This window comes from Bos javanicus, chromosome 4, assembly GCF_032452875.1.
Source record: "Bos javanicus breed banteng chromosome 4, ARS-OSU_banteng_1.0, whole genome shotgun sequence".
Classification (NCBI taxonomy): Eukaryota; Metazoa; Chordata; class Mammalia; order Artiodactyla; family Bovidae; genus Bos; species Bos javanicus.
The window spans coordinates 16,764,805-16,792,768 of record NC_083871.1 but is presented as its reverse complement, the minus strand read 5'-3'; the positions used below and the strand labels follow the sequence as shown (position 1 = coordinate 16,792,768).

Genomic DNA, 27,964 nt, shown 5'->3' with positions numbered 1-27,964 from the left:
TTTTCATCCTACCAAGAGTCTCCTCCTGATTTACCATGGGTCCAAAATATCCCTGAGATTGTCATCCAAATTCTAGAGTATCTCTTGCCCCAGGGGGTTGGCATACAGTCTGCCCTGGACTGACAGGTTTCTTTCAGGACTAGAAGTGGGCCAAGATATCCTGATGGCCCCAGTTACCTAGGGCTGACGACTTTCTCTATCCAGTCTTTGCTTGATTTGGATTTAGTTCCCAGAGTGTGAGAGGAGAGAGTCTGGGAAACAGAGGTCATTGGTTAAAGATTTTTTTCAAAATTGGAAAGGCAACAAAACTCTAGCATTAAGTTTCCAGGGCTTAGAAAAAGAGTTTCCAGGGCTAAGGAATATAAACTTCAGTGCAGAAACCTGCTTTCCTTATTAATTTTTCACTCCACCATGCAATATTTCATGAAGGTCCATGTGTATTTTATCAGAATGTCTACTTATAATGTTGAAATCACATAAGATTATGAAAGTAAAAAAGCAAGTAATAATGCAGATTGCCATTACATGGCCTATGTTTTCGTAAAATCATTTCTCCCTTGGCTTAAGGATAGAATTTTGATGAAATAAAGGTGTTTTCAAACAAATTAATTTTTGGAGGAAGAAATAGTTCAGTCTTACAAACTGAGGTAAAGATAATAATGTAACAAGTGATAGGTACCTCCTACCTAGTTTTAGCAAGTCTTAACAGTTAACGAATTATTCATACATAAGCTTCAACTTATTTTGATAGGAATATGATTTCTCTTATTCCCAACCTCTTGTTTATATAGCTTGTCCTTTGTTTTCATTATCTCCTACTTAATTTCATTATTTTAATAAGCATAATTTTTGAGTAGGTGGTGTGTTCACATTAGTGCAAAAAACAAAATGATAATAAAAACATATACAGGAAAAAAACAAACCTCTCGCCCACATTACTGCTACCCACCCTCCTCTCTGTTCCAACACTCCCTCCCGTCTTGCATCCCTGCAGTGTTTCTTTCCACAAACACAAGCACATTTGAGTCCACAGTCTCATGTTTCCCCACTTCTTACCAAAAAATATTCTTGTTTTTGGATTTTGATTTTTTTTTTTAACTTGGTCATAGCAGTACATGGCTAACCCAGTAGCCATGCATTTCTTCTCAGAATTTAGTCAGAAATGCTCCTTTCCAAGATACAGTCATGAGCTTCTTCCATCCCATGGGCCAAGATTCACTGGAATAAGATTACTTACTATCTTTCTCCTTATTTAAAACTACTTCCACACCTCGTTGGTTTAAAGGTATAATCTTTGTTTCGTCGAATTGCAGCTCATAGGCTTTTTTTTGAGCACTCAATTTAATTCTGAAGATAAAGAAATAAACGTGCTCTTCCTCAAACTGTGTACTCATTCTCAGGCAGAAAAATGTATTTACAAATTTTCTTGGTTAAATGCAGTTTGACATAATTTCTCCTTTCCCTGTATCACTGCCAGCCCACAAAGCCCTCCTTGAGTCATGAGCCATTCTTTCCCTCTATCTGCTTCTTCTGCATCTGCAGCCCCTGAGGTAGCATCAGCTTAAAAATTAACACAGCCCCAAGTATAAAAGTATTCCCTCAGTGTACAAAGAACTTGAGGTGATGGAAGAAGAGAATGCTCTTAATTAGTTGACTTCCAAATATGTGCCCTTTGGAAAACTGCCAGAAGAACCAAATCTCAATTTAAAATGCTGGTTGTAGTATGTGAGACATTAAACAATCAAGAGTTAAAAAGAGCTTAATCCAGGGAAGGCCGACTTTATAGGCCTGGTGGTGGGGCTGTAAGCTCTAGCACCCTGCTGCATGGGGGCCCGTTCACTCTCAGTGGTGATTCTGTTCAACAGGCAGTCCTGGTGCAATGTTGTCAGAGAGCAGACCACTTCTGACAGCAGCAAGGACACAATTCCCCAGGAACCATGGCCCAGAAAATCACTCTGACTCAGTGTCATAGTGAAATGTGTTTTCTCCTACTAAATAGATAATGAAATTAGAAGATGCTTGCTCCTTGGAAGAAAAGCTATGACAAACCTAGACAGCATATTAAAAAGCAGAGATAACAATTTGCCAACAAAGGTCCATTAGTCAAAGCTGTGGTTTTTTCAGTGGTCATTTATGGATGTGAGAGTTGGACCATAAAGAAGGCTGAGCACCAAAGAATTGATAGTTTCAAATTGTGGTGCTGGAGAAGACTCTTGAAAGTCGCTTGGACTGCAAGGAGATCCAACCAGTCAATCCTGAAGGAAATCAACTCTGTATATTCACTCTAAGGATTGATGCTGAGGCTGAAGCTCCAATACTTTGGCCACCTGATGCGAAGAGCTGACTCATTGGAAAAGACCCTGATGCTGGGAAAGATTGAGGGCAGGAGGAGAAGGGGACGACAGAGGATGAGGTGGTTAGATGGCATCACTGACCCAATGGACATAAGTCTGAACAAACTCCAGGAGATGGTGAAGGACAAGAAAGCCTGGCGTGCTGCAGTTAATGGAGTTGCAAAGAGTCAGACACGAGTTAATGACTGAACAACAACAAATAGATAATGTAATGGAAAACCAATATTTGGCCAGTTTATACAAACGTTTCAAGTGAAGAAGAAACTGAGTTACAGTTTGAAATACTTGGAAGTGGCTCTGAAATCACCTTGTGACCACATGTGATGATCCTTAGCCTCAATTCATGGGTTATAACAGGTAGAACTTCCAGATGTTCAAGCTGGTTTTAGAAAAGACAAAGGAACCAGAGATCAAATTGCCAACATCCGCTGGATCACCGAAAAAGCAAGAGGGTTCCAGAAAAACATCTATTTCTGCTTTATTGACTATGCCAAAGCCTTTGACTGTGTGGATCACAATAAACTGTGGAAAATTATGAAAGAGATGGGAATACCAGACCACCTGACCTGCCCCTTGAGAAACCTATATGCAGGTCAGTAAGCAACAGTTAGAACTGGACATGGAACAACAGACTGGTTCCAAATAGGAAAAGGAGTACGTCAAGGCTGTATATTGTCACCCTGCTTATTTAACTTATATGCAGAGTACATCATGAGAAATGCTGGGCTGGAAGAAGCACAAGCTGAAATCAAGATTACCGGGAGACATATCAAACCTCAGATATGCAGATGACACCACCCTTATGAAAGAAAGTGAAGAGGAACTCAAAAGCCTCTTGATGAAAGTGATAGAGGAGAGTGAAAAAGTTGGCTTAAAGCTCAACATGCAGAAAACGAAGATCATGCCATCTGGTCCCATCACTTCATGGGAAATAGATGGGGACACAGTGGAAACAGTGTCAAACTTTATTTTTCTGGGCTCCAAAATCACTGCAGATGGTGATTGCAGCCATGAAATTAAAAGACGCTTACTCCTTGGAAGGAAAGTTATGACCAACCTAGATAGCATATTCAAAAGTAGAGACATTACTTTGCCAACAAAGGTCTGTCTAGTCAAGGCTATGATTTTTCCAGTAGTCATGTATGGATGTGAGAGTTGGACTCTGAAGAAAGCTGAGCATCAAAGAATTGATGCTTTTGAACTGTGGTGTTGGAGAAGACTCTTGAGAGTCCCTTGGACTGTAAGGAGATCCAGCCAGTCCATTTTGAAGGAGATCAGTCCTGGGTGTTCTTTGGAAGGAATGATGCTGAAGCTGAAACTCCAGTACTTTGGCCACCTCATGTGAAGAGTTGACTCATTGGAAAAGACTTTGATGCTGGGAGGGATTGGGGGCAGAAGGAAAAGGGGACGACAGAGGATGAGATGGCTGGATGGCCTCACCGACTCAATGGATGTGAGTCTGAGTGAACTCCGGGAGTTGGTGATGGACAGGGAGGCCTGGCGTGCTGCGATTCATGGAGTCACAAACAGTCGGATATGACTGAACGACTGAACTGAACTGAACAGGTAGAAATCTTGTGTTCCTCAAAGTTGGGCCAAGAAAAATAACTCTCAGATAACTGAACAGAAAGTGATGGCATAAAGCAGAAGAGAGTTCCATCCACTCAGCTCACCTAAGTCTCCTAACTTGGTTTCATCCAAAAGATCCCTCTCTCAGATGGGACTGGCTGAACGAATTTTAGAATTTTTTGATTGTTCATATTACAGTTAAAATGTTTGTCTTCGGCTGCTTCCTCGGTTTCCATACAGACTTGCGATTCTGAATTCTGGCCAAACTTCAGAATGACTGAGAGCCTCACTCAGTAGGTCTGGATGAGGAGCTGTAGCCTGAATCAGTAACACATGTTTCTGTCCCTGCCCCAGGTCTTTCTCAGTCGTTCAGAAGGGTCCCCTGTGTGTGTGTGTGCATGTGCGCACCAGTCGTGTCTGACTCTTTGTGATGCCGTATGCTGTCACCCACCAGGCTCCTCTGATGTTCCAGCAAGACTACTAGAGTGGGTTGCCATCTCCTTCAGGGGATCTTCCTGACCTAGGAATCAAACCTGAGTCTCTTGTGTCTCCGGCATTGGCAGGCAAATTGTTTACCAGCTGAGCTTCCTGGGAAGCCCCTCCTATACCTACCCATGTATGTGTAGCTGGCTAGGGATCTGACTGCTTCCTCACAGCTATGTCTTTTCTCATAAACTTTCCCTTCTCCCTGTCTTCCTCAGTGTCCTACGGAGAACTGCTGGGTTGCTTCCTTTCATGAGCTAATGGTGCACTTTTAAAACCGAGTACTGTTCTTACTTGATCACCTTATAGTCTGGAGTGTTCTGTGTAGATTTACCCATGCTCCAGGTGTCAAGTTTTCTAGTAAGATTGCTTGCTTGTTAAATTCTAACTTTACAATGGAGGACCAGGCTTGGGGATCATGAAAAAGTATTTCTGAGTGTCTACTCAGGGTCTAGCATTGTTGGGGTTTTTTTTTTTCACTCGTGGAGAAGGGATTTTTTTTGTTTTATTTTTTGTTTGACGTGTGTGTGTTTGTGGGTGTGTGTCCCAGAGAGTGGGTGCAGTGGATTTTCCTCCATCTGCTAGCTATTATTATCCATGTCTTTTTTCACCAGAAGGGAGGTTTTAGAAGTATTCTTGAATTCTAAGCAAGTACGGTTTCTTCCCAGGGCCTTTTATAATGAAGACTATTTTTCTTGTTAGTTTTCTAAGGTGGTTTCCTACCCATCTTTGTCCCGTGCTGTCTTCTGGGTGATGTGAGGATAGTGTTGGTGTTTGGGGTTTTTCATGTGTGTTTCAAGCGTGAGGCCTTTACAATTAGTCATAATGCTGAGAGCGGGGAGCCGGGAGCAAACCCGAGCGCCTTCCTGTTTCACACACAGATGAAGGGAACTGCCGTGACATTTATCTGTTTGCTTTCCTGTGCTTTCATTTTGGGTCTGTGCACTCATGTTTCCATCTTATGTGCTCCTAATTTCTGCTGAGGTCATGAAACTCAGTATGATTTCAGAAATGTCACCTGAGTGGGCGGTCACCCTTTTCCCACCTTAGTTTTCTGTCACCCACAGTCTGAACTCTAGCGCTGCCTCTGAATGTCAGTTTTCACTTGCTGAAAACTCACTGGGTCAGAATCAGTGTTCCTAAGGAATGTTTTTGCAGAGACATGGGGTTTGATTTTTGAAGCCTTGGGCAGAGCAAGGCAAAGATGACGAGAGGGTCTGTCATCTTGGCCATTCTATCATGATGCCTGCAGCCAAGAATTTTGCCTAGCAGCCAGTGGAGCTATATGACCTTAGAAACCCTACAGACTTTACGAAAATTTAAATATTTGCTTATATATGGGATCCTTAATAGGCTCTGAAGTGTGCAGCACTGAGAAAACATCTTGACCTGTGAGCCAGGGGTCCCCAGCCAGATAATCCATAACTAATAAATTATATGACCTTGAGGTCATCTAGCCTGGGTCTCTCTTTCCTCATCTATAAAATGAGTTTGAGGAGATGATTTATAAGATTCTTTCAGAGTATGACTCTTCCCTTTGGGCATTTCACTGGGAAAATAGCAGGTTCTTAGATGGGAAGATGGGGGAGTATGTGTGAAGAACAGCAGGCAGAAGAGTGTTGCTGAACCACAGACTTCCCTGAAGGCAATGTTGGTGAGCTGTGGAAAGGGCTACCTTAGAGCTTGACTACAGAGGTCCTGAGCCCACGATAAGGAGCATCACTTCACTCAGCAATCAGAGGGGGCCATGGATGTTATTTGAGGAAGGGAGTGATAACCTCACAGCTGAATTAAGCAAAAGTATACAGCCAGAGGGGCTTCCCAGGTGGTACTAGTGGTCAATGACCTGCCTGTTGATGCAGGAGACACAAGAGACCCAGGTTTGATACCTGGGTCAGGCAGATCCCCTGGCGGAGGGCATGGCAGCCCACTCCAGTATTCTTGCCTGGAGAATCCCATGGACGGAGGAGCCTGGTGGACTATGGTCCACAGGGTCTCAAAGAGTCGGACATGACTGCAGCGCCTGAGCGTGCACACACACACACATACACATACAAAGGGAGAGTGTCTTTTATGGAGCCCCACCAGGCTCAGCAGTAGGCCAGCCCCTAAGGGCCCCCAGGCTGGAATTTGTCATCAGAGTTTCAGGAAAGCATTTGGAATTGGAGACAGGGGCTTGAGACTGTTCCCAGGTGACACTAGAACCAGGAGAACACATAAGATCTTCTATGCCGAGAATGTAGGGAAGAGAGAGGTGATTGCCTAGGAGGAAGTCTCAAGGGCAACCAGAGTAGGACGAGGCGGCAGGGAAAGTATAGTCAAGAAGACAGGAGGACATCCAAGAGAGCCACTTCCTGGGGAGCCCAGGAGATGACAGCATTTCCAGAGTGGGCAGTAGTGCAGAGTGCTGAAGAGACCAAAGCAGCCTCAGAATAGGGGCTTGGAACCTGCCACGAGGGTCTCACTGCTAACCTTCAAGAGGGCCACTTCAGTGTAGAGCAGGGCCAGGAACTTGATTACAGATAGACCCAGAAAGGGTGCTAACAAAGTCGCTCGGGTGGCTGTAGAAGGAAGAAGAAACTTGAACAGTGACTTGACAGGAGGCGGTGGGTAAAAAGTGAAAGTGGAAGTGTTAGTCTGCTCAGTCGCGTCCAACTCTTTGCAATCCCACGGACTATAGCTTGCCAGGCTCCTCTGTCCATAGACTTCTCCAGGCAAGAATACTACAGTGGTTGCCATTTCCTTCTCCAGGGGATCTTCCTGATCCAGGGATTGAACCCAGGTCTTCTGCATTGCAGGCAGATTCTTTACCGTCTGAGCCACCAGGGAGGTGTTGGGGGAGACTGCAGTAACTGCAGTATCAAGTGAAGATTGACACTATTGGAGTGTGCACGGACTTGAGGCCAGGTAGAAGCCTTGGAGGATGAATGAGTACAGATGCTAGAGTTGGAATAATGCTGGGGTGGAGCAGGCTTCCCAACACGGGGAGAGTACAGTGGGGGCTATTGTCGCAAAGGAAGAGGGGTGCATGAGGAGTCATAGAGTTGGAGGCCAAGCAGTGAGAATTGGAGTATGTCACGCGTGTTGGCCTTTATGTTTGTAGTCGTATCTGTGACTGGGTTACTGCTGGGAAGGTAAACATGGAGACTTGGGGAACTCGCAAGGGCATGAAGGGGGCTTGGAGGCGTATCTGTGGACTTGGCACCTGCGATCTCCGCCGCCTTTGTTCATTCTGTAAGACAAAGGCAGACAGCCTTTGTGGCTCAGTGGTAAAGAATCCACCTGCCAGTGCAGCAGACACAGATTCAATTCCTGGTCCAGGAGGATCCCACATGCCACAGAGCAGCTCAGCCCGTGCACCGCAACTGCTGAGCCTGCGCTCTAGAGCCCGGGAGGCGCAAGTTCTGAGCCCACGTGCCTAGAGTCTGTACGCTACAACAAGAAAAGCTACTGCAGTGAGAAGCCTGTGCATTGCAACTAGAGATTAGCCCCCGCTCGCCACAGCTAGAGAAAAGCCCGCGCAGCAATGAAGACCAAGCCAAAAATAAATAAATAAAATCATTAAAAAAAAAAAGACAAAGACAGGATGGGGCTCAGAAAGCCAGGATTGGTACTTGCTTGCCTGCAGGGGTGGAAGCTCTGACTCCAGCTGTAGCTCTCACCGGCTTCTTATCATATCTAGCTGTGTTCTCGTTTTCTCACAGTTGAGTTGAATTATTTCCAAAGAAAATGATAGCATGATTCTTAAGAGCCGACTGACTAGTGTTATTTTTCAAGTCTTGACTTGTCTGGTTACAGACCTAAACCTGAACTTTTCTATTGGTAATTACGTTTTTCTTACAAGTGATGTACAGTCATTTCAAGCGTCTTAATTATCAGGGCAATAATTGGGAGGTTTCCCTGCTTTCTGGTTCAAGTCGGTGTCAGTTTCATCGCTTTCAGCTAACAAGTTTTCTTAAAAGAGAAAACAGCCACAGTATAGCCTGCTGTAACTGCTAAATAACCAGGACACTAAGTAACAGGCCACATTCAGTGGTTTTGTGTGTGTGCATGTATGTGCTTACTCAGTCATGTCTGGCTCTTTATGACCCCACGGACCCTCCAGGCCCCTCTGTCCGTGGGATTTCCCAGGCAAGAATGTTGGAGTGGGTGGCCATGCCCTTTTCCAGGGATCTTCCCGACCCAGAGACTGAACCCTAGTCTCTTATGTCTCCGGCATTGGCAGCCGGGTTCTTTATCAGCTGAGCCACCAGGGAAGCCCCCTTTCAATTGAAGAGCTCTATTCAAAACCAGTTCTGGACAATAACATCCTCCCCGTGGGTCCTTTTTTCATTTAGTCACTAAATTTGCATTGGATAGGATAGATTATTAGTCAGGAATCATTTAGTTGGAAGTAACAAATTCTTCTTTGAACAGTTTAGCTTTAATATGAAAAGAAAATAGAAGAACATATGGATATTGGTCCATGTAGCTGAGGATACACAGGGGTGGATTGACTTCAAGAAAGGCTGGATCTGTCTGGATTGGGAGGAAAGTTTGAGGGAGAATGGATACATGTATATGTATGGCTGATCCCTTCACTGTTCACCTGAAACTATGACATTGTTAATCGGCTATACCCCAGTACAAAATAAAAAGGTTTTAAGAAAAGAAAAGCTGGATCCAGGGGCTTAAAGAATGTTGTCAGGATTCTAACTCCAAAAGTTTCCATCCCTGTTTGGTTCCATCATCACTGAGAGCCTCAACTCTGCATCCCTAGAACTTAGAATCCCAAAGAAGAGAGCCCGTCTTCCTCCCAGCTTCCATCTTCCAAACTCAGAGAAGCCCCTGGCTTGTGCCCACCCCTGAGCCAGTCACCATGGCCTGAGCAACGAAGAACTCTGCTGAGCCTAGGTCATGGGTCCACCTGGGATGAAGCGGTGAGGCATCTTACCTGGTGTCTCACCAGGATGAGGAGGAGCAGGGGTCTCCCTGAGAGAAAGTAAAGAGAGGGAGGAAAGGGATGCTAAGTTAGCAAAACCACAGAGGGCTACTCTAGATACCATCTCACAGCATAAACAGTAAACACAAAGGTAGAGCTTCTCCAGTCTGTGGTTGGGTTTTTTTATTTTTATTGGAGAATAGTTGCTTTACAATGTTGTTAGTTTCTTCTGTATAGCAAAGTGAAACAACTGTGTGTGTGTGTGTGTATATATATATATATATCCCTCTTCTTTGGATTTCCTTCCCCTTTAGGTCACAGGCTGTAGTTATTTTCGAAAGGGTCTCCAAGTGTATTATTTGTTGTTGCTCACGCTGGTCATGATCTGCCCTGGATTGACATCTAGATGAAAGCAAGGGAGGCTGTAGTGACTTTGGGAGGAACACACACAATTCTGAGTGCTCCCTTAAAGTCCTCTCTTCCTCTAGGGTCTAGACATCGCCTTGAATTGGTTCCAATAAAGGGGATTTGGTTCAGCAATCATCTGGTTTCAGTCAGGCCCGAAAGGAAACCATGAGAAAAGGTTTGGGCGATTAGGTCCAGCTGAAAGTAGGAAGTACTGAGCTTTGTGCAGTGAATGTGTGTGAAAAGGGTGATGCTGAGAGAGACTGAAGAGAGAAGTGGGAAGGGACGCCCAGATGAGTGTTGGCGGACACGCCCTGTCACAGCCAAGGCTCCTTCCTCCGCTCCCAGCGGTGAGGCCCTCGCCTCTCCTGCCGGGCCCTTCCCACCTTGAGCAGGCCTGGGTGGTTCCTGAGCGCCCCCGTCACCACAGAACCATCTCGGAAGCCGGCGTAATAAAATGCCATCTTCCTCCTCTTCTCACCAGCACACCCACAGGCTAGGTCTTGGTGCAAACCTCGGTGATAACACAAACAGGAGAATGCTGAAATTAGACAGCTGTCCAAATATGGTGATCCTTCGCCACTATTTTTAAACCACACTGATATGAAAGTGCCTGTATTCCTCCTCCCCCACCCGCCATGTATAGACAGTCTGCTCAGCACACTCCAGATCTCCCCAATCTTTCTACAAAGTGTGGTTGCAAATAGATCCAATAAAACCTACGGAGATAAGAGCTTTAGTTAAGTCACAAGTGAAGACTTTAAAGAAATATCTCATATATTTGAGGAAAACCTCTTAATCTCACTGTGACAGTATCAGCATTAAAATCTAGCTCAGAGAAAATATAAATCATGATTGTTCCTTCTCTTCATGACTTACAACAGAAATGTTTATAGTTTCCAAGTGGCAATTAGATATGACAACGTGGCCAGAGTTAATAAACCTATCAGTTCTTAGTTTTTAAACTATGTAGAAAACTCAATGAAAAGTTATAGGATTCATGATCATTACTGCCTCCGCTTTACCTGTGCTCACGATTTAGTATTTTGTCAGTGTTCATATGGTAAGAATCAGTCTCTTCTTTAAAGTCTTTCTTCTGGAGCAGCAGTGAGGTTTAAGATATATTCCTTGTGATCTTCCTGAGGATATTCCAAAGTGGACATTATTAACATTATAATTTTGTAGATGAAAAAACAGAGGCCCAGAGCGGGTAAGGATCTCAAGCGAGTTGCACAGCAAGGAAAGGGTGGCCCAGTGTCCACCCCTGTGGTCCAGCCAACCCTTCAGGGCTGCATCTCTGGCCTGTGAAGCTCATCCTTTACTGCTTTTGTTTTCCTGTCATTTTCACTGCTGCCCTCAGGCAGACCAGATTCACCTTCCTTTGCTTTATGCAGCTGCGGTGCCACAAAGGAGACGGGAAGAGGACGTCTTTCTTGGTCACTGTTAGACTTCCTGACACCTCTGCTCCCCCCGCTTGCCCCACTTACACTAAAACCAGTTTACTGACACTGGATGTGGTGAAGGAAAGTACAGCGTTTATTGGAGGGCCAAGCAAGGAAGATAGGCAGTTCATGCTCAAAAGGCCCAAACTCCATGATCCCTTTTAGGGAACAGGTGTGGGTTGCAGGGTGCCTCTGATCGTCCTGTCTGCTGGGCAGTCTGGGCTGCGATGCGGCTCCCCTCCTCAGGCCGGATGGCAGGGCAGGCTTCAGCTGTGGATGTCGGGCTTCTGTGGGAAGATTCAGGAAGCTACAGAAACCAGAACTAAGATCTCCAACATGCCTTCAAGCCTGGCTTTGTTTCATATCCAAGAAATGTATTGATAGTAAGTTTGTTTTTATCTTAAGGAGACACCAAAACTCTATAGAGTTTTTATGGAAACTATTTGAGCTTTCTTGATGGCTCAGCTGGTAAAGAGTCCACCTGCAATGCAGGAGACACAGACGATGGGGGTTCGATCTCTGGGCTAGGAAGATTCCCTAGAGGAGGAAATGGCAACCCACTCCAGGATTCTTGCCTCGGAAATCCCATGGACAGAGGAGCCTAGTGGGCTACAGCCCAGGGGGTCACAAAGAGTTGGACACGACTGAGCACATATCCATGCATCCGTTTCAATGCAATTCTGTTGATGCTCAGAAACTGGACTTGCTTTGAAGGAAAGGAAATGCGGGGGAACTAAACAAGGATCTGCTTGCTCCACTTGCAGTAAAGCCAGTTTACTGACACTGGATGTGGTGAAGGAAAGTACAGCATTTATTGGAGGGCCAAGCAAGGAGGATAGGCAGCTCATGCTCAAAAGGCCCAAACTCCATGATCCCTTTTAGGGAACAGGTGTGGGTTGCAGGGTGCCTGATCAGCTCATGTACAGTTGTCTGATTGGCTGATGGTGAGGTAACAGGGTGATGTTTCAGGAATCTCAGTCATCATCTGGTTCCAGCCTGTCTAAGTGCTGGTGGTCAGCAGGTAGTTAACTTCCTCCACTGGGTGGGAGTTTTAGTATCTGCAAAACAACTCAAGGATATGGCTCAGGATATTATCTATATAGCCCTTGAGGAGAAACTAAATGTCCTTGACTTTGTTTTATGCCTAAGCTATTATGATTGGGTTGACTAAAAAGTCATTCAGGTTTTTCTGTAAGACAGTATGGAAAAACCCAAACAAACTTTTTGGCCAACCCAGGGTCTTATTTCATTATTCTTTGTTTCTGTTTCATTTTTGTGTTTTTTTACTTCTCTGGTTAAATTTGCTCTTTGGTGCTCTGGGAAGGCCTCGGAAGCTTAAACTTTTTTACAAGCAAGAGGCTTGGGGGTCACAGGGGGAGAGGGCGTTGTCTCAACAGGAAGGCCGCACAGGATCGTGCTTGCTTTCAGTGGGAAATTTCTCAAGGGCTGTAATAGGGTTAATTTATATTTTGATTAACTTTAAAAAAAATCTAGTTGGTCTGTCTCAGCCCAGCCCCTACAACATCTGTTCCCTAGAACCCAAGCCTGTGGGAGTGATGTGTTTTGTGCTCTGTTACTTCAATCAGCTTGCCTGGGCCCAATGGCGGGGACCCCAGAACCTGAAGGTGCTGACAAAGATGACCTGCTGCTGTTGAGTGAAATCTTCAATGCTTCCTCCCTGGAAGAGGGCGAGTTCAGCAAAGAGTGGGCTGCTGTGTTTGGAGACGGTCGGCTGAAGGAGCCAATGCCCACTGCGGCCCCAGGAGAGCTGGACCCCAGGCCCCAGGCAGGCTCAGGATTCCTTCCTTCACAGCTTCTAGATCAAAACATAAAAGACTTACAGGCCTCGCTGGAAGGTACGGACCACAGGGCTTGTAATGGGGGTGGGGGTGGTGGGGGAGGTGATACATTGTTTGTTTGTTAATCCAAAGACCTGTTTTTCTTTTTTTATTTTATTTTTTTTTTACTTTACAATATTGTATTGGTTTTGCCATACATCAACATGCATCCACCACGGGTGTACACGTGTTCCCCATCCTAGATGTCCATCAGCAGATGAATGGATAAGAAAGCTGTGGGACATATACACAATGGAGTATTATTCGGCCATTAAAAAGAACACATTTGAATCACTTCTAATGAGGTGGATGAAACTGGAGTCTATTATACAGAGTGAAGTAAGCCAGAAAGAAAAACACCAGTACAGTATACTAACGCATATACATGGAATTTAGAAAGATGGTAATGACAACCCTGTATGCGAGACAGCAAAAGAGACACACATGTATAGAACAGTCTTTTGGACTCTGTGGGAGAGGGAGGGGGGGATGATTTGGGAGAATGACCTATTTTTCTTTATCTTCTTTTTTGTGTTTTCTAACTTTTATCTTATATCCAGTGTCTTTTATTTTTTGTTTTGTTTTTGTATTTTTCTTTTATGTCCATTGACTTTGGCTGAAGCTTCAGAATCACATTCTAGCCTTAAGATACGTATTAGGGTTTAAAATCCTCTTCTTTGCATAATTTTCTCTCCATGGTAACACTTCCTATTAATCAAAGGCTAGAGGGGTGGCCCTCAGTCTTCCTGTCTTACTTTGATTTTACGCTTTTTCATGGCACCCTTGAGGGATTCAGAGTGCCTTCACAGTTGTGGCCTATTCACGTGGCCATTCCTGCCTGGCCAGTGCCCTAGCTGAGTTCTCCCATATACTCGTGAGACAACGTTCCCATAGACATGGGGCTTTCTGGGTGCTTCTTCCCTCTCCCACCATGGCCCACCCCTTTCCTGAGTACGCCCTCAGCTCAGCCATTCCTGTTCTGCCTGAAACACATGGCCCAACAGAAACAGTTTTCACACTGATCAAAAGTGATGAGACACCTTGGTAAGGGTTCAAGGTACCCCAGAGCTCACCAGCAGCTCACATGCTGGTTCAGAATTATTGATGTGCAGAGCAGATTGATTCTGAGTGCAGAAACTAACACTCAGGTTGAAAGTTAAATTTTTAAGTTGGAGTTTCTAAACAAACAGACCTTGAGAAGGAAACCATTTTAGTATCTGAAGGCTTTTCTGCTCTTTCCATGTTTTAATTATAAGGCAAGGATTGCTGTTCAGAAGTTCTCAAATTGTTTTGATTTTTCCATGAATTTAGGTTATCTCCTTAATAAACAGCATGTTTATCTGGCACTTAGAGATGAGAACAAACAGCAGAGCTGGAATGATTAAGTAATTATGGGCTATTATTAAAAAAAAAACACTCAGGTCTTTGGAGATGAGATCATGGACGTGGCAAAAGTTGGTGGGCAAGACCAAAAGAAAATCTTTCCTCTTTTTTATGAAATACGTGTTTCCTTTCATCTTCCTTTTTTAGTCCTATTTTGTAGCCGTCTCATTTATTCTCAGTAATGAGGTTAGAGATGAGAGGGATAACTGCAATCCAAAACTACTTCTCTGCCCTGAGTCTCACCCGAGTTTCACCACCTCTTTTGCCGGAACCCCAGATGAACAAGGTTGCCAGAGACCAGGTTTCACCCCCACCCACCTGTGGTGCAGGCGCTAACAAGGCGTGGGAGAGTCGGGAGAGGCAGAGCCGGAGCGGGATCCACGGCTCAAAGCTCAGGGCTGCTAGAGACCCTCCAGCTGTGCTGCAGGGCGAATGCCGCCCCCCCAAAGCCCCCAGCTTTGGAGACACCTGGGCGCCTGCTGCCACCAGGAGCACTGGTGGCCTCCTTAGCTGGGGTGGCTGAGCATCACTGTCTCATGGGCACCTCGGGCTGACAGTGAGAACTCAGAGCTTCACATCCTCTTCCTGAGCGGGTGGAGCAAGACCTCAGCTCAGGCCCAGAGCACTGTCCCCGGAACTCTGCCCGAGAGCTGAGACAGGAGCAGCAGCCATGGGCTTGGCACTTCAGCCTTGCCCCACGGCCAGGAGGAAGGCCCATGGCACACTTGGGGCTGAGGAGGGAGTGGGCCACGGCACGAGAGATGCAAGCTGGCACTACGGAAAGAGAAAGAGGTACTTTAAAGGGAAGTCATTTATGTCTCAGCAAACAATTTCACTGGAGGTTGCTGCCCTAGTAGCACTGAAGGAAGATTCTTATTTGTCCAGCAAATATGTATTGAGTCCTCTGGGTGCCAGGCACTGGGGAATCACCTGAGAACAAAACAGGCAAGGCTTCTGCCTTCCAGGAACTCACATTCTAATGGAGAGGAGATAATTGTGGTGCTGGAGAAGACTCTTTAAAGTCCCTTGAATAGCCAGGAGATCCAACCAGTCAATCCTGAAGGAAATCAACTCTGAATATTCATTAGAAGGACTGACGCTGAATCTCCAATACTTCGGTCACCTGATGTAAAGAACCACCTTATTAGAAAAGACTCTGATGCTGGGAAAGATTGAGGGCAGAAGGAGAAGGCAATGACAGAGGATGAGATGGTTGGATGGCATCATTGACTCAATGGATATGAGTGTGAGCAAACTCCTGGAGATAGTGAAGGACAGGGAAGCCTGGTGTGCTGCAGTCCACAACGTTGCAGAGAGTCGGACCCGACGAGCGACTGAGCAACAGCAACAAAACATAATGAAAAAGCAAATACATTGTAGGTTAGACAGTTACCAATGATATGGAGAAAAGGAGAAGCAGAGCCAGAGCTATTGTTGGGGGAATGGCAGAGTAGGTCAGGGAGAGAACTAAATGGACTCTTACTGAGAAGATGAGGTCTGAGCAGAGACTCGCAGGAGGCTGGAGAATTAGCCATGTGGAGATCTAGGCAGGGAAACCCCTGTGCCCAAAGGGAGGGTCTGCAGGAGGAGCACTGGGGTTGGAGTGAGAAGAAGTGCTCGGAAAGGAGATGAGCTGGGTCACACAGGCCTTGTAGTTGTTAGAAGAACTTAGGAACCATCATAGCCTCTTGGACCAAGGATGGACAAGATCTGGTTTACCATTTACAAGACCCATCTGGCTGCCAAAAGTTTCATTTCCTCTGCTGAGGTTCTGTCAGGATCAATGTTAAAGAAGTCATTTTGTAATCTCTGAGTTATCCTGTTTTCTTTGCATGTGTGTGTGTGTGTGTGTGCTTAGTTGCTCAGTTGTGTCCGACTCTTTGCGACCCTATGGACTGTAGCCCACCAGGTTCCTCTGTCCATGGGATTCTCCAGGCAAAAATATTGTGGGTTGCCATTTCCTTCTTCAGAGGATCTTCCTGAACCAGACATCAGACCCACATCTCCTGCATTGGCAGGCAGATTCTTTACCACTGAGCCACCAGGGAAGACCAGATATTAGGTATTAGACTCACTAAATAATTCTCAGCAGAGACTCAAGTCATCTGAAGGAGCTTTCTACTTCTCCACAGATGTGGTCTTCTTATCCGTGGGTTAGCCCCCACTTCAGAGACACTGAGGTCTAAAACTGATCTCCTTTATCACAGTAAAATGACAAGAATGAGCTCTGCGTATGGCCCGTGCGATGGGCCAAGCACTGCCCCACGTGCTTTAGGTGTGTTATTTCATCCTCACCACACCCTTCCCAGACAGGCAGGCAGGCAAGCACTGGTGGCATCTCCAACTTGCAGCCTGGGAAACAGAGAAACAGGGAGTAAGTAATTTGCCCCAGATTAGACCTCTGGTAGGAGGCAGGCCGGATTGTGGGCCTGAGGCACTAGACTCCAGAGCTCATGCTTTTCGCAAATCTCTGCTGTTGCTACCAAGTACCACATCTCTGATGGCAACCGGGATTCCCCGACGGGCTCCCTCGGCCTCGCCTTGGGTGCTTCTAGAGGAGCCGGAGTTGTAATGACTGTAACCTCGGTCCTGGGCATCCCAGGTACATATAGGGAGCAAGGCAACCACACGGTCATGGAGGAGAGATGTGGGTGTGGGAAGGAAGGCTTGTGTCAACCACAAAACGTGGATGATGTTCCAGAATTTTGTTGTTGTTCTTCGGTTGTTCAGTCTTGTCCGACTCTTTTGTGACCCCATGGACTGTACTCCACCAGGCTCTTTTTGTCCATGGAATTCTCCAGGCGAGAATACTGGAGTGGGTTGCCATTCCCTTCTCCAGGGGAGCTTCCTGATCCAGGGATCGAACCCCTGTCTCCTGTGTCTCCTGCATTGAAGGCAGATTCTTGACCCACTGAGCCAGTGGAGAAGCCTGATGTTTCAGAACAAATATGTGAATTTGAGATTATCTCCACAGCCTTTGCCGGTGCCTGCCGTCGCCCCTCGTTGACTCTAGCGCTGACCTGCTCAGTCTGGCCACCACTCTTGTGGCTTTCTGTGAGGACCAGGTGGAGCTGCATCCTCGGGGTCCGAGGGTCCGCAGGGCAGAGGTGGGCAGCTGTCTGGAGGCAGGCGCAGACATCTCGGGATCTTTCCCCTCTCTGCCCCCTCTGCACTGCCCCCTGCCTTATCCACCTTCACCTCCTCAGTCTCTCCCCTTCTTACCTCTCCGTTCTCCTCTGCCTCCCTCTCCTCTTCGGCCTCCCTTTGCCTTGGGGAAGCAGAAAGAAAAGGGGAGCAGTGGATTTCGTAAGAGAACAATTATATCTTCCTTCCCCACCTACTTCAAGCTCTAGAAGAGCAAAACAAAGGAACTTACATTTAGGATCAAGTTGTGCTGAAAAATGTGAAGGAGTCAATTTTAGCAAGGCTTTCTAAGAGTTTCTGAAGTTGCCAGCATGATAGGGGCCAGGATTTTCTGTGTCACCCAGCGATGAGAAATTGCACCTTCCTGAGGTCTCTTCCAGTGAGGAGGATGGGGCCACCCAGAGGCGCTGCCTGAGGCAGAGACCCAGCCAGGCCTTCTTAGACATTCTTCTCCATTCCCACCAGCATCAAGATTTAATTTAGAAACAGATGCTGATACTGAAAAGATAACCATCTGCTCAAAATAAATCCACCAGGACATCTTCTAATTTAGGATCCTGCCAACCACAGTTAGGCATCTTGTTCCAGAATCTCACAAACATACAGCCCTTTGTTCCTTCTGGATGTTCTTTTGTTTCAGCTAATCCTGAGGTGTTGTTGCCATCTGGGTGGGTTTCTACTTAAAGCCAATGTCATGTCAAGCTTAGCCTTATCTCAGATTCGCCTTTCCTTGACCAGAGCTCACCTCTTGCTGTCTCTGGCTTAGCCTGGCTCTGGGTAACTGATGTTTCCAGGCCTCAAATGGAATAACGTGAAAGAAAAGGCTGTGGGCTGCATTTAAAGATAATTTGAACAGAGAGTATGAGCCACTGGCATTTTTATTTGTTCCATCAAAGAAGCAGCACTTTCTAAACCTGTTAGGGCTCATCCCCAGGTCTTGGCTAAATTCTTGCAGAAATTAAGTGCCTCTATTAGTCCATAGAAGGAACCTTGGTGACCATCTCCTCCACCCTCATTTACACATGAAGTGAGGTGAAGTGAAGCCGCTCAGTCATGTCTGACTCTTTGCGACCCCATGGACTGTAGCCCACCAGGCTTCTCAGTCTATGGGATTTTCCAGGCAAGAATACTGGAGTAGGATGCCATTTCCTTCTCCAGGGGATCTTCCCGACCCAGGGATCAAACCCAGGCCTCGCGCATTGTAGGCAGATGCTTTACCCTCTGAGCCACGAAGGAAGCCTTCAAGGCTTACACATTTACACATGAAGGGTCCCCAAAGGGGACCTTCTCATGACTTGCCGAGTTGCTGTGGTTTTATCCACCATCCACATAATGTTTAAACTCTTCTGCTGCTGTTCAGTTGCTGAGTCGTATCAGACTCTTCTGCTTCCTGATGGACTGTGGCTCGCCAGGCCCCTCTATCCATGGGATTTCTCAGGCAAGAATACTGGAGTGGGTTGCCATTTCCTCCTCCAGGGGATCTTCCCCAACCAGAGATGAACATGCGTCTCCTGCATTGGCAGGAGAATTGGCTCAATTCTTTACCATTGAGCCACCTGGAAAGCCTCAGCTTGGCATAAACAAACACAAGCTACACTAAACTCCTCAGCTTGGCTTCTGAGGTCCTTCAGGGCCTGACCCCGGTGTCATCACTGCCCATACCTCCCATGTCTTCACTGAGCATGACTTACTGGCACTACTCTGCTGGGGACCATGTGTCATGTCTAAGCTGGACTCCAGGGAACCCGACTCTGCCCTCCCCCCAGAGCATTCCACCCACTTCACACGTGATGTTCTGCCTGGCTAACTCCTCACCCTTCAGGTGCTCATGTTCAGCATATCATCCAGGGGCTCCCTCAGCAGTCAGTGCTGGCTATTTCTGCTCTCCATCCCCTTTATGCCCAGTACTTAATCATTCCTCTCATTTCACCTCATTGTAAAATGGGCTGAATTTTCTGTCTTGCTTCACATTGTCACAGGCAGGGTCCATGTTTATGTTGCTCACACATCATATTTCCCAAACATAGCTCAGTGCCTGGAATCGATGTTCCAAAAAGACATCTGGGTGGATGGGCTGATGGATGGCAGACAGATCCAACTGACACTGCATCACTAATTGAAGAGAAAAAGGTCTGAAGACAGTCTCAGGGGTTGGTTCTCATGTGTGCTGAGTGATAGCAGAAACCCAGAATCATTGGATGTACTGAGCGCCTGCTCTTCAGCCTCTGTATGCCCTGGTTTCACCCACGAGCTCCCATTTTATCCATACAACAACCTAATGAGGTAGGAATTTTTATCCACCCTTTGCCAGTATGGAAACTGGGGCTCAGAGAAGGTGTGGACGGCAGGCTGGTGCCTGGCCACAATAGCCATGGTCTTCCCACATTCCCCTTCATGGCCAGCCCTGTCCCAGAGCGCCCAGGGCTCTGCTCATCAACCCAGCCTGGGCTTCTACCCTCCCAGTCAGTGAAATTACACTCATGGTAAAGCGCTACGCTGGGTGGTGTTACTTTGGCCTCACTTGCTGCTCTAGCTAGCTAGTATTATTTCTGGCCGATTTATATTTTCCCTTATGTCAGTAAAGGGGGCAGGATTGCTCCAATAAAATTTTATATATGTTTCCTGCAGACGGGTAGCGCAGTTGACATATCAAAGGAACCGAGAACTTGGCTCGTCAGCTTGCCCCCAGAGCTCTCAGTCTCATCTGCCCCCACGCTGCACCACCCCGTCTCCTGACACAGTTTCTCTGAGATGGGGAAGACATCCTTCCAGCCACACCTTCCTGTTAAAAACGCCTCAGCCAACAAACACCAACTGAAGAGCAGTTGATGGCAATTTTAGGAATATTAGCAACACTGAGTTCTCTGTAAATAGCATTTTTTCCTGACAGAAGCCAAGACGTTTGAAGTCTGGCTTGGCATTCCATCCATAATTACCCTAGTTGTACCCCTCCCCTAAAGAAGTCCCAAAGCAGTACGAGTGAGAGTGAAACTGCAGCTCAGCTTAGTATTTGCTTAAAACATATATATATGGGTCTCCCTGGTGGCTCAGTGGTAAAGAATTCACCTACCAATGCAGGAGACGTGGGTTCAGTCCCTGGGTTGGGAAAGATCCCCTGGAGAAGGAAATGGGAACCCACTGCAGTGCTCTTGCCGGGAAAATCCAAAGGAGAGCGAGCCTGGCGGGCAGCAGTTCACGGGGTTGCAAAAGAGTCAGACACGACGTAGCAGCTCAACAACAATGACAATATATACATATATAGCTGGGGTCACAACCATAATATTTCCTCCCCTCATGTGCGAATGGTTGGATTGTTAGATTTATGCTTAATAGGTGTTCTGAAGAGAAATTGTGATTTGGCCAACTGGCTGTTTCTGCTTCACATTGTGGGACAAAAGAACAGTGATAACGCCGTGTCTTTGGGAAACTCTGAGGTCTACCTTCCCCATCATCTATCATCTTCGTCCCCAAAGGGGCAGTGTGTTTATGCACATCCTCCTCCATGTCCTTTGCAGCAGAGAAGCCCCCAAGTCTGTAGATTCTCCATGTTGCTTTTATGGTTCCTGAGGGTTTAGGTGAGCAATATTCAGAACTCCATACTTACAAAGGGATACAATTAGAAGACATTGTCTTTATAAAGACAAGGCTTCCCTTGTGGCTCAGCTGGTAAAGAATCCACCTGCAATGCTGGAGACCTGGGTTCGATCCCTGGGTTGGAAAGATCCCCTGGAGAAGGGATAGGCTACCAACTTCATGAGAATTCCATGAACTGTATAATCCATGGGGTTGCAAAGATTTTTGGAAAAGGAAATGGCAACCCACTTCAGTATTCTTGCCTGGAGAATCCCCATGGACAGAGGAGTCTGGCGAGCTACAGTCCTTGGGGTCACAAAGAGTCAGACACAACTGAAGCGACTTGGCACAGTCTTTATAAAGGAGCCTGCCATTACAATCCTTTAAATGATAGGCTTTAAAATATGACTTGTATTTCTGGGACTCTAAAAATATGACTTGATATACAGACGTTCTGTTTGTTTATAATCATTCGGGAATATGCCCATCACATACAGCAAGGGGGTCTGTGTTTTGACGTGTGCATTTATTTCTGCTTCCTTGAGGAATGTGTTCTATCTTATACTCTGAAAAAAGACAACGATTGAACCTGCCTCTTTTCCAGCATTCTCTGGAGCCAAATGTTGTGCGTGTTTTTGAAATGGGAAGAATTATCTCATGTTCCCACTGTATCGGCATTTAGAGATGGGGGAGGGGTGGCCTTCCACACCTCTCACGTGCCTTTTCTCTGCATCCATTTGGATTCTTTCTGGAAGTGTGGGCATCCCTGAACTCAGAGAGCCCAATGGGGTCAAGGAGCTTAAAGCTGCAGAGCTGGGAGGTGGGTGCTCTCTGTTTCTGAGGAGAGCTTCGCTCCTTGCCCCAGCTCTGGCTTCAACAGAAATGAACCTGATCCTGCCAGAGATGGTGGCCACGGCAGCTCCTTAGGAACCATCTATGGCAGTACCTCCCACACTACACTCGCATGAGGGTTGCTGAGGGTTTGCAGTTCCTTGGACTCCACCCCACTCCACTACCAACCTCATGAAGTTGGTAGCCTATCCCTTCTCCAGGGGATTCTCATTTAGTAGGTGATGTCCCAGCTGCTGGGGCAGGCACCACACTTTGAGAAGCCCTGCCGTAAGAGACAGGGGCCAGGCTGCTAGCATTGAGAAAAGGTTGTGTGAGGTTTCTGCCGAGCACAGGTGGATCCTGACCCTAAATGTCCAGGAGAGGATCGTAGGGAAAGATGAAATTGACCCAGTTAGATGCTACCTCTTTCAGCGTTATTTGGCACTCAGCGAGACTGCGATTTTAACTTTCCACATTTACCACTATTTATGTGATTAGGGTTTGGAAGGAAAATGCCGATGGGCCAATTTTCTAGGAACCAGGGAGGTTATGTTACTCCTGGATTTCACCAAATACTGGTCATTTTTTAAAAAACGGCTTTATTGAACTATAATTTACATACCATGATATTCATCCATTGTAGGGGAACAGTTCAAGGATTTCTGGTAAATTTATATTGTGTAGCCATCACCACAGTCTAGTGGGAGAACATTTCCATCTTCCAAAAAAGTTCCCTTAAAATCTGGTGCCTTTTTTTGTTTGTGAAATATGTTAATAACATGTTCAAGTACCATCCCAATAGCAATACTTTTTAAACTCTCTGTACTTTTTCAATATTTTAAACCCAATAAATAGGTCACAGGCAGCCTGTTTCATTTGTCCTTGGTTAGTCTTTATAGGGTTTTCAGTGTGCTCAGTGGTAAAGAATCCACCTGCTAATGCCAGAGCTGCAGGAGACCTGGGTTTGATCCCTGGGTCAGGAAGATCCGCTGGAGAATGAAATGGCAACCCACTCCAGAATTCTTGCCTGGGAAATCCCATGGACAAAGGAGCCTTCATGAGCTACAGCCCATGAAGGTACAGAGAGTCAGACATGACTGAGCACACATGTGCACAGTCTCTGTTTGTATGCTGCTTGCCTAAAAAGAAAGAATCCAACCAGTGAGTATGATGCATCTCCAGTGGCAAGCACTGCTTTTCCATCTCTCAAAATAATGTTTCATAAGTGTGGTTCTCATGATTTAAGAGTCCTTCGGTGGTTATCTGAATTTCAACACTCGTCATGTGCCCAGGTAGTGCCCTAAAGAACGTAAAGATGAATCATACGTGGTCCTTGCCTTCAAGGGGCTCAGAACTCCAGGAGATGAGACAAAAGTAGCAGCTAATCAATATCAGTTCAGTTCAGTCACTCAGTCATGTCCGACTCTTGGCAACCCCATGGACTGCAGCACGCCAGGCTAATCGATATGCTATGATTCTAAAGTGGGTCCCTTATTACAAATCCTAAGTATAGGGTAAACAAGTAATCCTAAGTATAGGGTATAGTATTGCATCTTCTCATTTCTGTAGCATATGCCGAGTGAGTTTCTTGCCCCCGAAGTTGGTTTCACTGCCACCAACTTGGTGACAGCTGAACTCTGCCATCCAAACATAGCATCCTTATCAGAGACCAAACTTTTTCTGTAGAAGACACTGTGAGCAGAGCATCCCAGGGAAAGGATGTGGTTTGAACTATTTGGAGCCCACAGTGATGCGTCACCTGATGGTCTGTGTTTCACAGTGAGCATCACCAGTGACTCAGTCCACACACACCTACCTGTACCACAGTAGGTATTATGGAGCACATTGAAGAAACAGTTTCTTGTTTCTTGGAGAAGACAGTACTTACACATGAAGAATTAAAGCAGATGTACAAAGAAGTATATGGTAAAGTTCTAAATTAAATGAGTTATCCCGGGACATCCAGCAGAGGCAGTAAATGCTGGGGGGAACTAGGCTTGCTCCCCACCCCACAAAACAGGACTGCTGCACACCTCTTAATCATTAGCAACAGGAAGAGCCCAAGGGGCCTTCAGAACCTTGGGTTAGACAAGATCAGTGCTATCATAAGGATATGGCATCAAGTTAAGGTGGACATTCTTCCCTCTCTTATATTTGGACTGGGCTGCCAATTATCTGTATTAACTAAATTTCACAATTTAAATTAGCTGTATGGAAAATAAATGAACTGGATCATATTGGAAATAGAGAAGACCAGTCATTCACTAATTCTGTCACTGCATTTAATGGTGCTCACTTTTTGTGACATGGGCACAAATGGTGCCCATTTGTAACAGACAAACAAGGCACCTGATTTCCTAGGAACACGATTGATAATCTTTGGTGTGACCATGAAATGATGTCACTTGGTAAGAAAGATGGGTATAAAATTGAAAGCAAGAATGCTTTGACCTTAGCAATTTCTCATTTGCAGTCTTCCCCCTAATTTTCCATACTTTCAAGTTGGTGTTCGTTAGTCACTCAGTCATGTCCAACTCTTTGCCATCCCATGGACTGTAGCCCACGAGGCTCCCCTGTCTATGGAATTCTCCAGGCCAGAATACTGGAGTGGGTTTCCATTTCATTTTCCAGGGAATCTTCCCTACCCAGGGACCGAGCCCCAGTCTCCTGCATTGCAGGCAGATTGTTTACCATCTGAGTCACCAGGGAAGCCCTTTTGAAGTGGGCAAGATTATACATATCCACTCTCCTCTGAAACGTATTCCAGATATGAGGCACAAGGAAGAAGGGTCCTGGCACACCAGCCTCCTCTCTCTTTGGAGGCCATCCTAGTTGACAGCCGTGTGTGTGCCTCACATGGAACTGACGAGACAGTGTGGCTGCTCTTCCCTAAGATCTAACGACCTCTGGTTTTGGACATTAGGCTGGTCAGAGAGCAGTGTCAGTCCTTCTCCTCCATGGCCAGCACCCAAGGCAAGCAGTGCAAATGTCAACTACCCTGCAGTGAAAGGTAATATCATTCTCTCCCCCTTAAGTGACGGTCACCTTCCTTTCCATCGACCTAACACTCTTTGCTTTATCTCTTTACTAATTTCCATTGGAGCACCTGGGATTCAGAGGCGGGGCTACAAGGGCTGAGAGCTGTGCATGATCCTAGGAACTAATATTTTAACTTTTTCCTGGCTTAAGGTCCTCATTCATAATTGGCTTTATCAGATCTAATGAGGAGGACTCAGATATCTGTCTGTATGTGACCGGGTGTTCCCCAAAACTGGATGACAACAGTAAGGGAGAAAATGGCCTCGGAGATTGGGATCCTTAGCTGAAAATACCATTGCTTCCACCAGACAAAGCATTTGATTAATGCTTTTTGCAAAGAGCCAGGTGCCTTAGTTGTCAAAAAAGGGCCTTTCAAGCTTGTGAAATCTACTCTCTTTTGAGACAGAACATCTGCCTGAGGAAGATCTCATCTGTCTTTGCATCTCTCTCTCTTCCTTTGGTCATCACGTTCCCTGTGTTGACCACAGGACATTAAAGGAAGTGTCAGTTTTATTATCGTCAGAGAGCGTTTCCCTTGATGTTCTTTTGGGTGTTGCGTAAATAGTTGCCCCTGGTTTTCCCTCCCACAGGGGAGGTCTGGGGAATGGGAGGATTTCCCTCCCCGCAAGTATAATCACCTGGCTACTCACAGCTGGGCCACACCCACCATCGGAAAGCCCCCGGGGAGGGGAGAGGAGGGTGGAGTGTATTTCACTGGCCTATCACTAAGATATCTTGATACTCTCTATCAAGAACAGACTAATCCTCCAAAATCAGTCATGCTCCATACAGTTTCTTTAGACCTCCTACAGGACTAAAGAAAGACAAGTTACAGCCCCTTTAAAAAATTTTAAAAATGTCTCCCTCATCCCCACCAAGCTATATTGAGCTCTCTGTAAAGTCTCAGTTTATCATATCAAAATAAACCAAGAGTTTTAGGGGCTAACTGCACGCTGTGAAATTAATGTTAGATAGTAACAGCTTGCATATTACTAACTACTCTTGTTTGCAATAGCTTATCTCTGTAATAGATGCATTGTTGTCTCATTATAAAGTAATGTATTTACAAGAGACAGGAAAAAAGGATAAAGGGAGGAAAAATCAGAACCATAAAGGGATCAGTACACTGTCTTTATGTTTAAGTGCCATTTTAGTGAAAAGATCAAAGGCCCTGTGTATGTTGGCATAATCCCATCAGTACTCACCATCACATAGAAGCACTTTAAGCAACTCGTCTTACCAGTATTTTTTGAGATTCTTCATAACCAGATGGCAAGCACATTCCTAGCTGCTTTTGGTTAGAAGGATAACCTGTCAGACATTTTCTTCATGTTTTTGATGGTCCCACCTGTTGGAGAAAGAAAAAAAAGCATAGGTCATCCAAGTCAATGAACTTAGATTCTCATGTGGAACGATTTATATAGAGAAGAGCCCCCAACTTCTTTGTAAATCTCTTGCATCAGGCACTCTTTTGAAAATGCCTTCCTCATCTGGAAAATAATTGGGGTCTGTCATCGTGGCATTCAAGAAGTTAGGGCAGGTGGTTCGGTAAAACAGCACTTGAAGGCAGGACTCTATGGAGCATGGAGGGTGAGGGGCTTGGGGGCAATTTAGAGCCCAGTGGGGAAGGGGAGGCATGTCTAAGGAGGCGTGTCTAAGGCCCCCTTCCTCTGATGGGAGAGGGTTAAAGAAGGCTGAAAAGAGTAATCACCCTATTTCTCTTGATCCAGCAGATTTGAAGATTCCTCCAGGGGACACTGGAAGGCACCTTACTTCCTGAGTCATTCAGTCTAGTTTCTGAAATGATTGCTATCTCCTGGTGGTGCTGAAGCACAGGGTCTGGGGTTTCAGGCAGCTCTGTGGGTTGTGGCCATCTGCTGGGTAGGGGTGCTGATTGGGGATTAACACAAGAGCTCACTGTGCAGATTTGTAAAGACCATGGTATAGAAATGTTACTCAGCCAACCAGCCAACAGTGGGGCATGGAATATCCTAACAAGGCTTAAAGACCAAAAGCAGCAGGGTTTGTCCGACTGAGCGTCTTCCCTCTTGAAGATGCTCCTGGCCCTGAAGCCTGACAGAGATGGGAGTTAGCAAGGAGGCTGTGCTAATGTGTCCTCTTCTCTCCCCAGAGCCTGCCAAGGCCTCCTCGGACCTGACTGCCTGGTTCAGCCTTTTTGCTGATCTCGACCCACTATCAAATCCTGATGCTATTGGGAAAACCGATAAAGAACATGAATTGCTCAATGCATGAGTCTGCTGCCTCCGTCTGGGAGGGAGCCCACAAGTGTCTCCAGATCAACACACCGGGGGGCTCACGGATGTAGGAAGTGATCAGTATGCTGTTTTAATATTTACGTGCCATTTTAATAAAATGAAAGGGTCAAAGGCCCTGTTTATATTAGAATTATTTACTCTCATTTGGTGTAAAGGGTGTCCGTGTGTCCTCTACGCGGACCTGATAGTGCCGGATGGTCTAGGAGCTGTGTCCAGGCCCATCAGCTGACAACTCCCTCTGCTGACTGCTGCTGTGTCACCGGGTTGCTACAAGGTCCAAGTTCACATCATAAATCTGCTTTGTGTTAGGTTGAAAGAAGGTGTCCTCCAGTCTCAGAGACAGCGGGAGTCTTAGGAGGCTTAAATGCCTCCTTTTATACCCCTGGCCCATGTCCCTCTTAAAGGGGGGCTGCAGGGAGACTCCCTCTTCCTGCCCAGCCACCTTCCAGCGAGCTACGGTGAAGCTCCAGCCAACCAAAGACTGCCCTGACCTTGCCTCCTGGGCCGCGGGTTCTCTCATGGGCAGAGGGACTGAGCTGGTCAGCGCTGCACAAACTTGTCTGTGGAAGCCAGCCATGTCTGCAGATCTCAGCTCTCCAGCCCTCTCCTTGGCTGGAATTCAAAAGCATGTATTTCTGGAGCCCCGTGTGACATTAACTGTTTTTTTTTTTTTTTTTAATTAAATGGAAAAGATATTTGACACACA

General features: G+C 46.1%; 1 protein-coding gene across 19 annotated transcripts in view; it reads left to right on the top strand.

The window, feature by feature from the left end:
• Window positions 1-27,964, top strand: part of ICA1 (islet cell autoantigen 1) — a 163,177-nt gene extending 135,213 nt beyond the window's left edge. For 10 of the 19 annotated variants that reach the window (XM_061413560.1, XM_061413558.1, XM_061413564.1 and 7 more), the window contains 2 exons: window positions 12,761-13,030; window positions 27,114-27,964. In XM_061413560.1, the coding sequence (XP_061269544.1) occupies window positions 12,761-13,030; window positions 27,114-27,235 (392 nt within the window). In that variant the 3' untranslated portion in view covers window positions 27,236-27,964. Of the gene's footprint in view, window positions 1-12,760; window positions 13,031-24,866; window positions 24,954-27,113 lie in introns of all 19 variants that reach the window. The other 9 variants (XM_061413549.1, XM_061413554.1, XM_061413551.1 and 6 more) reach the window with 1 other exon arrangement.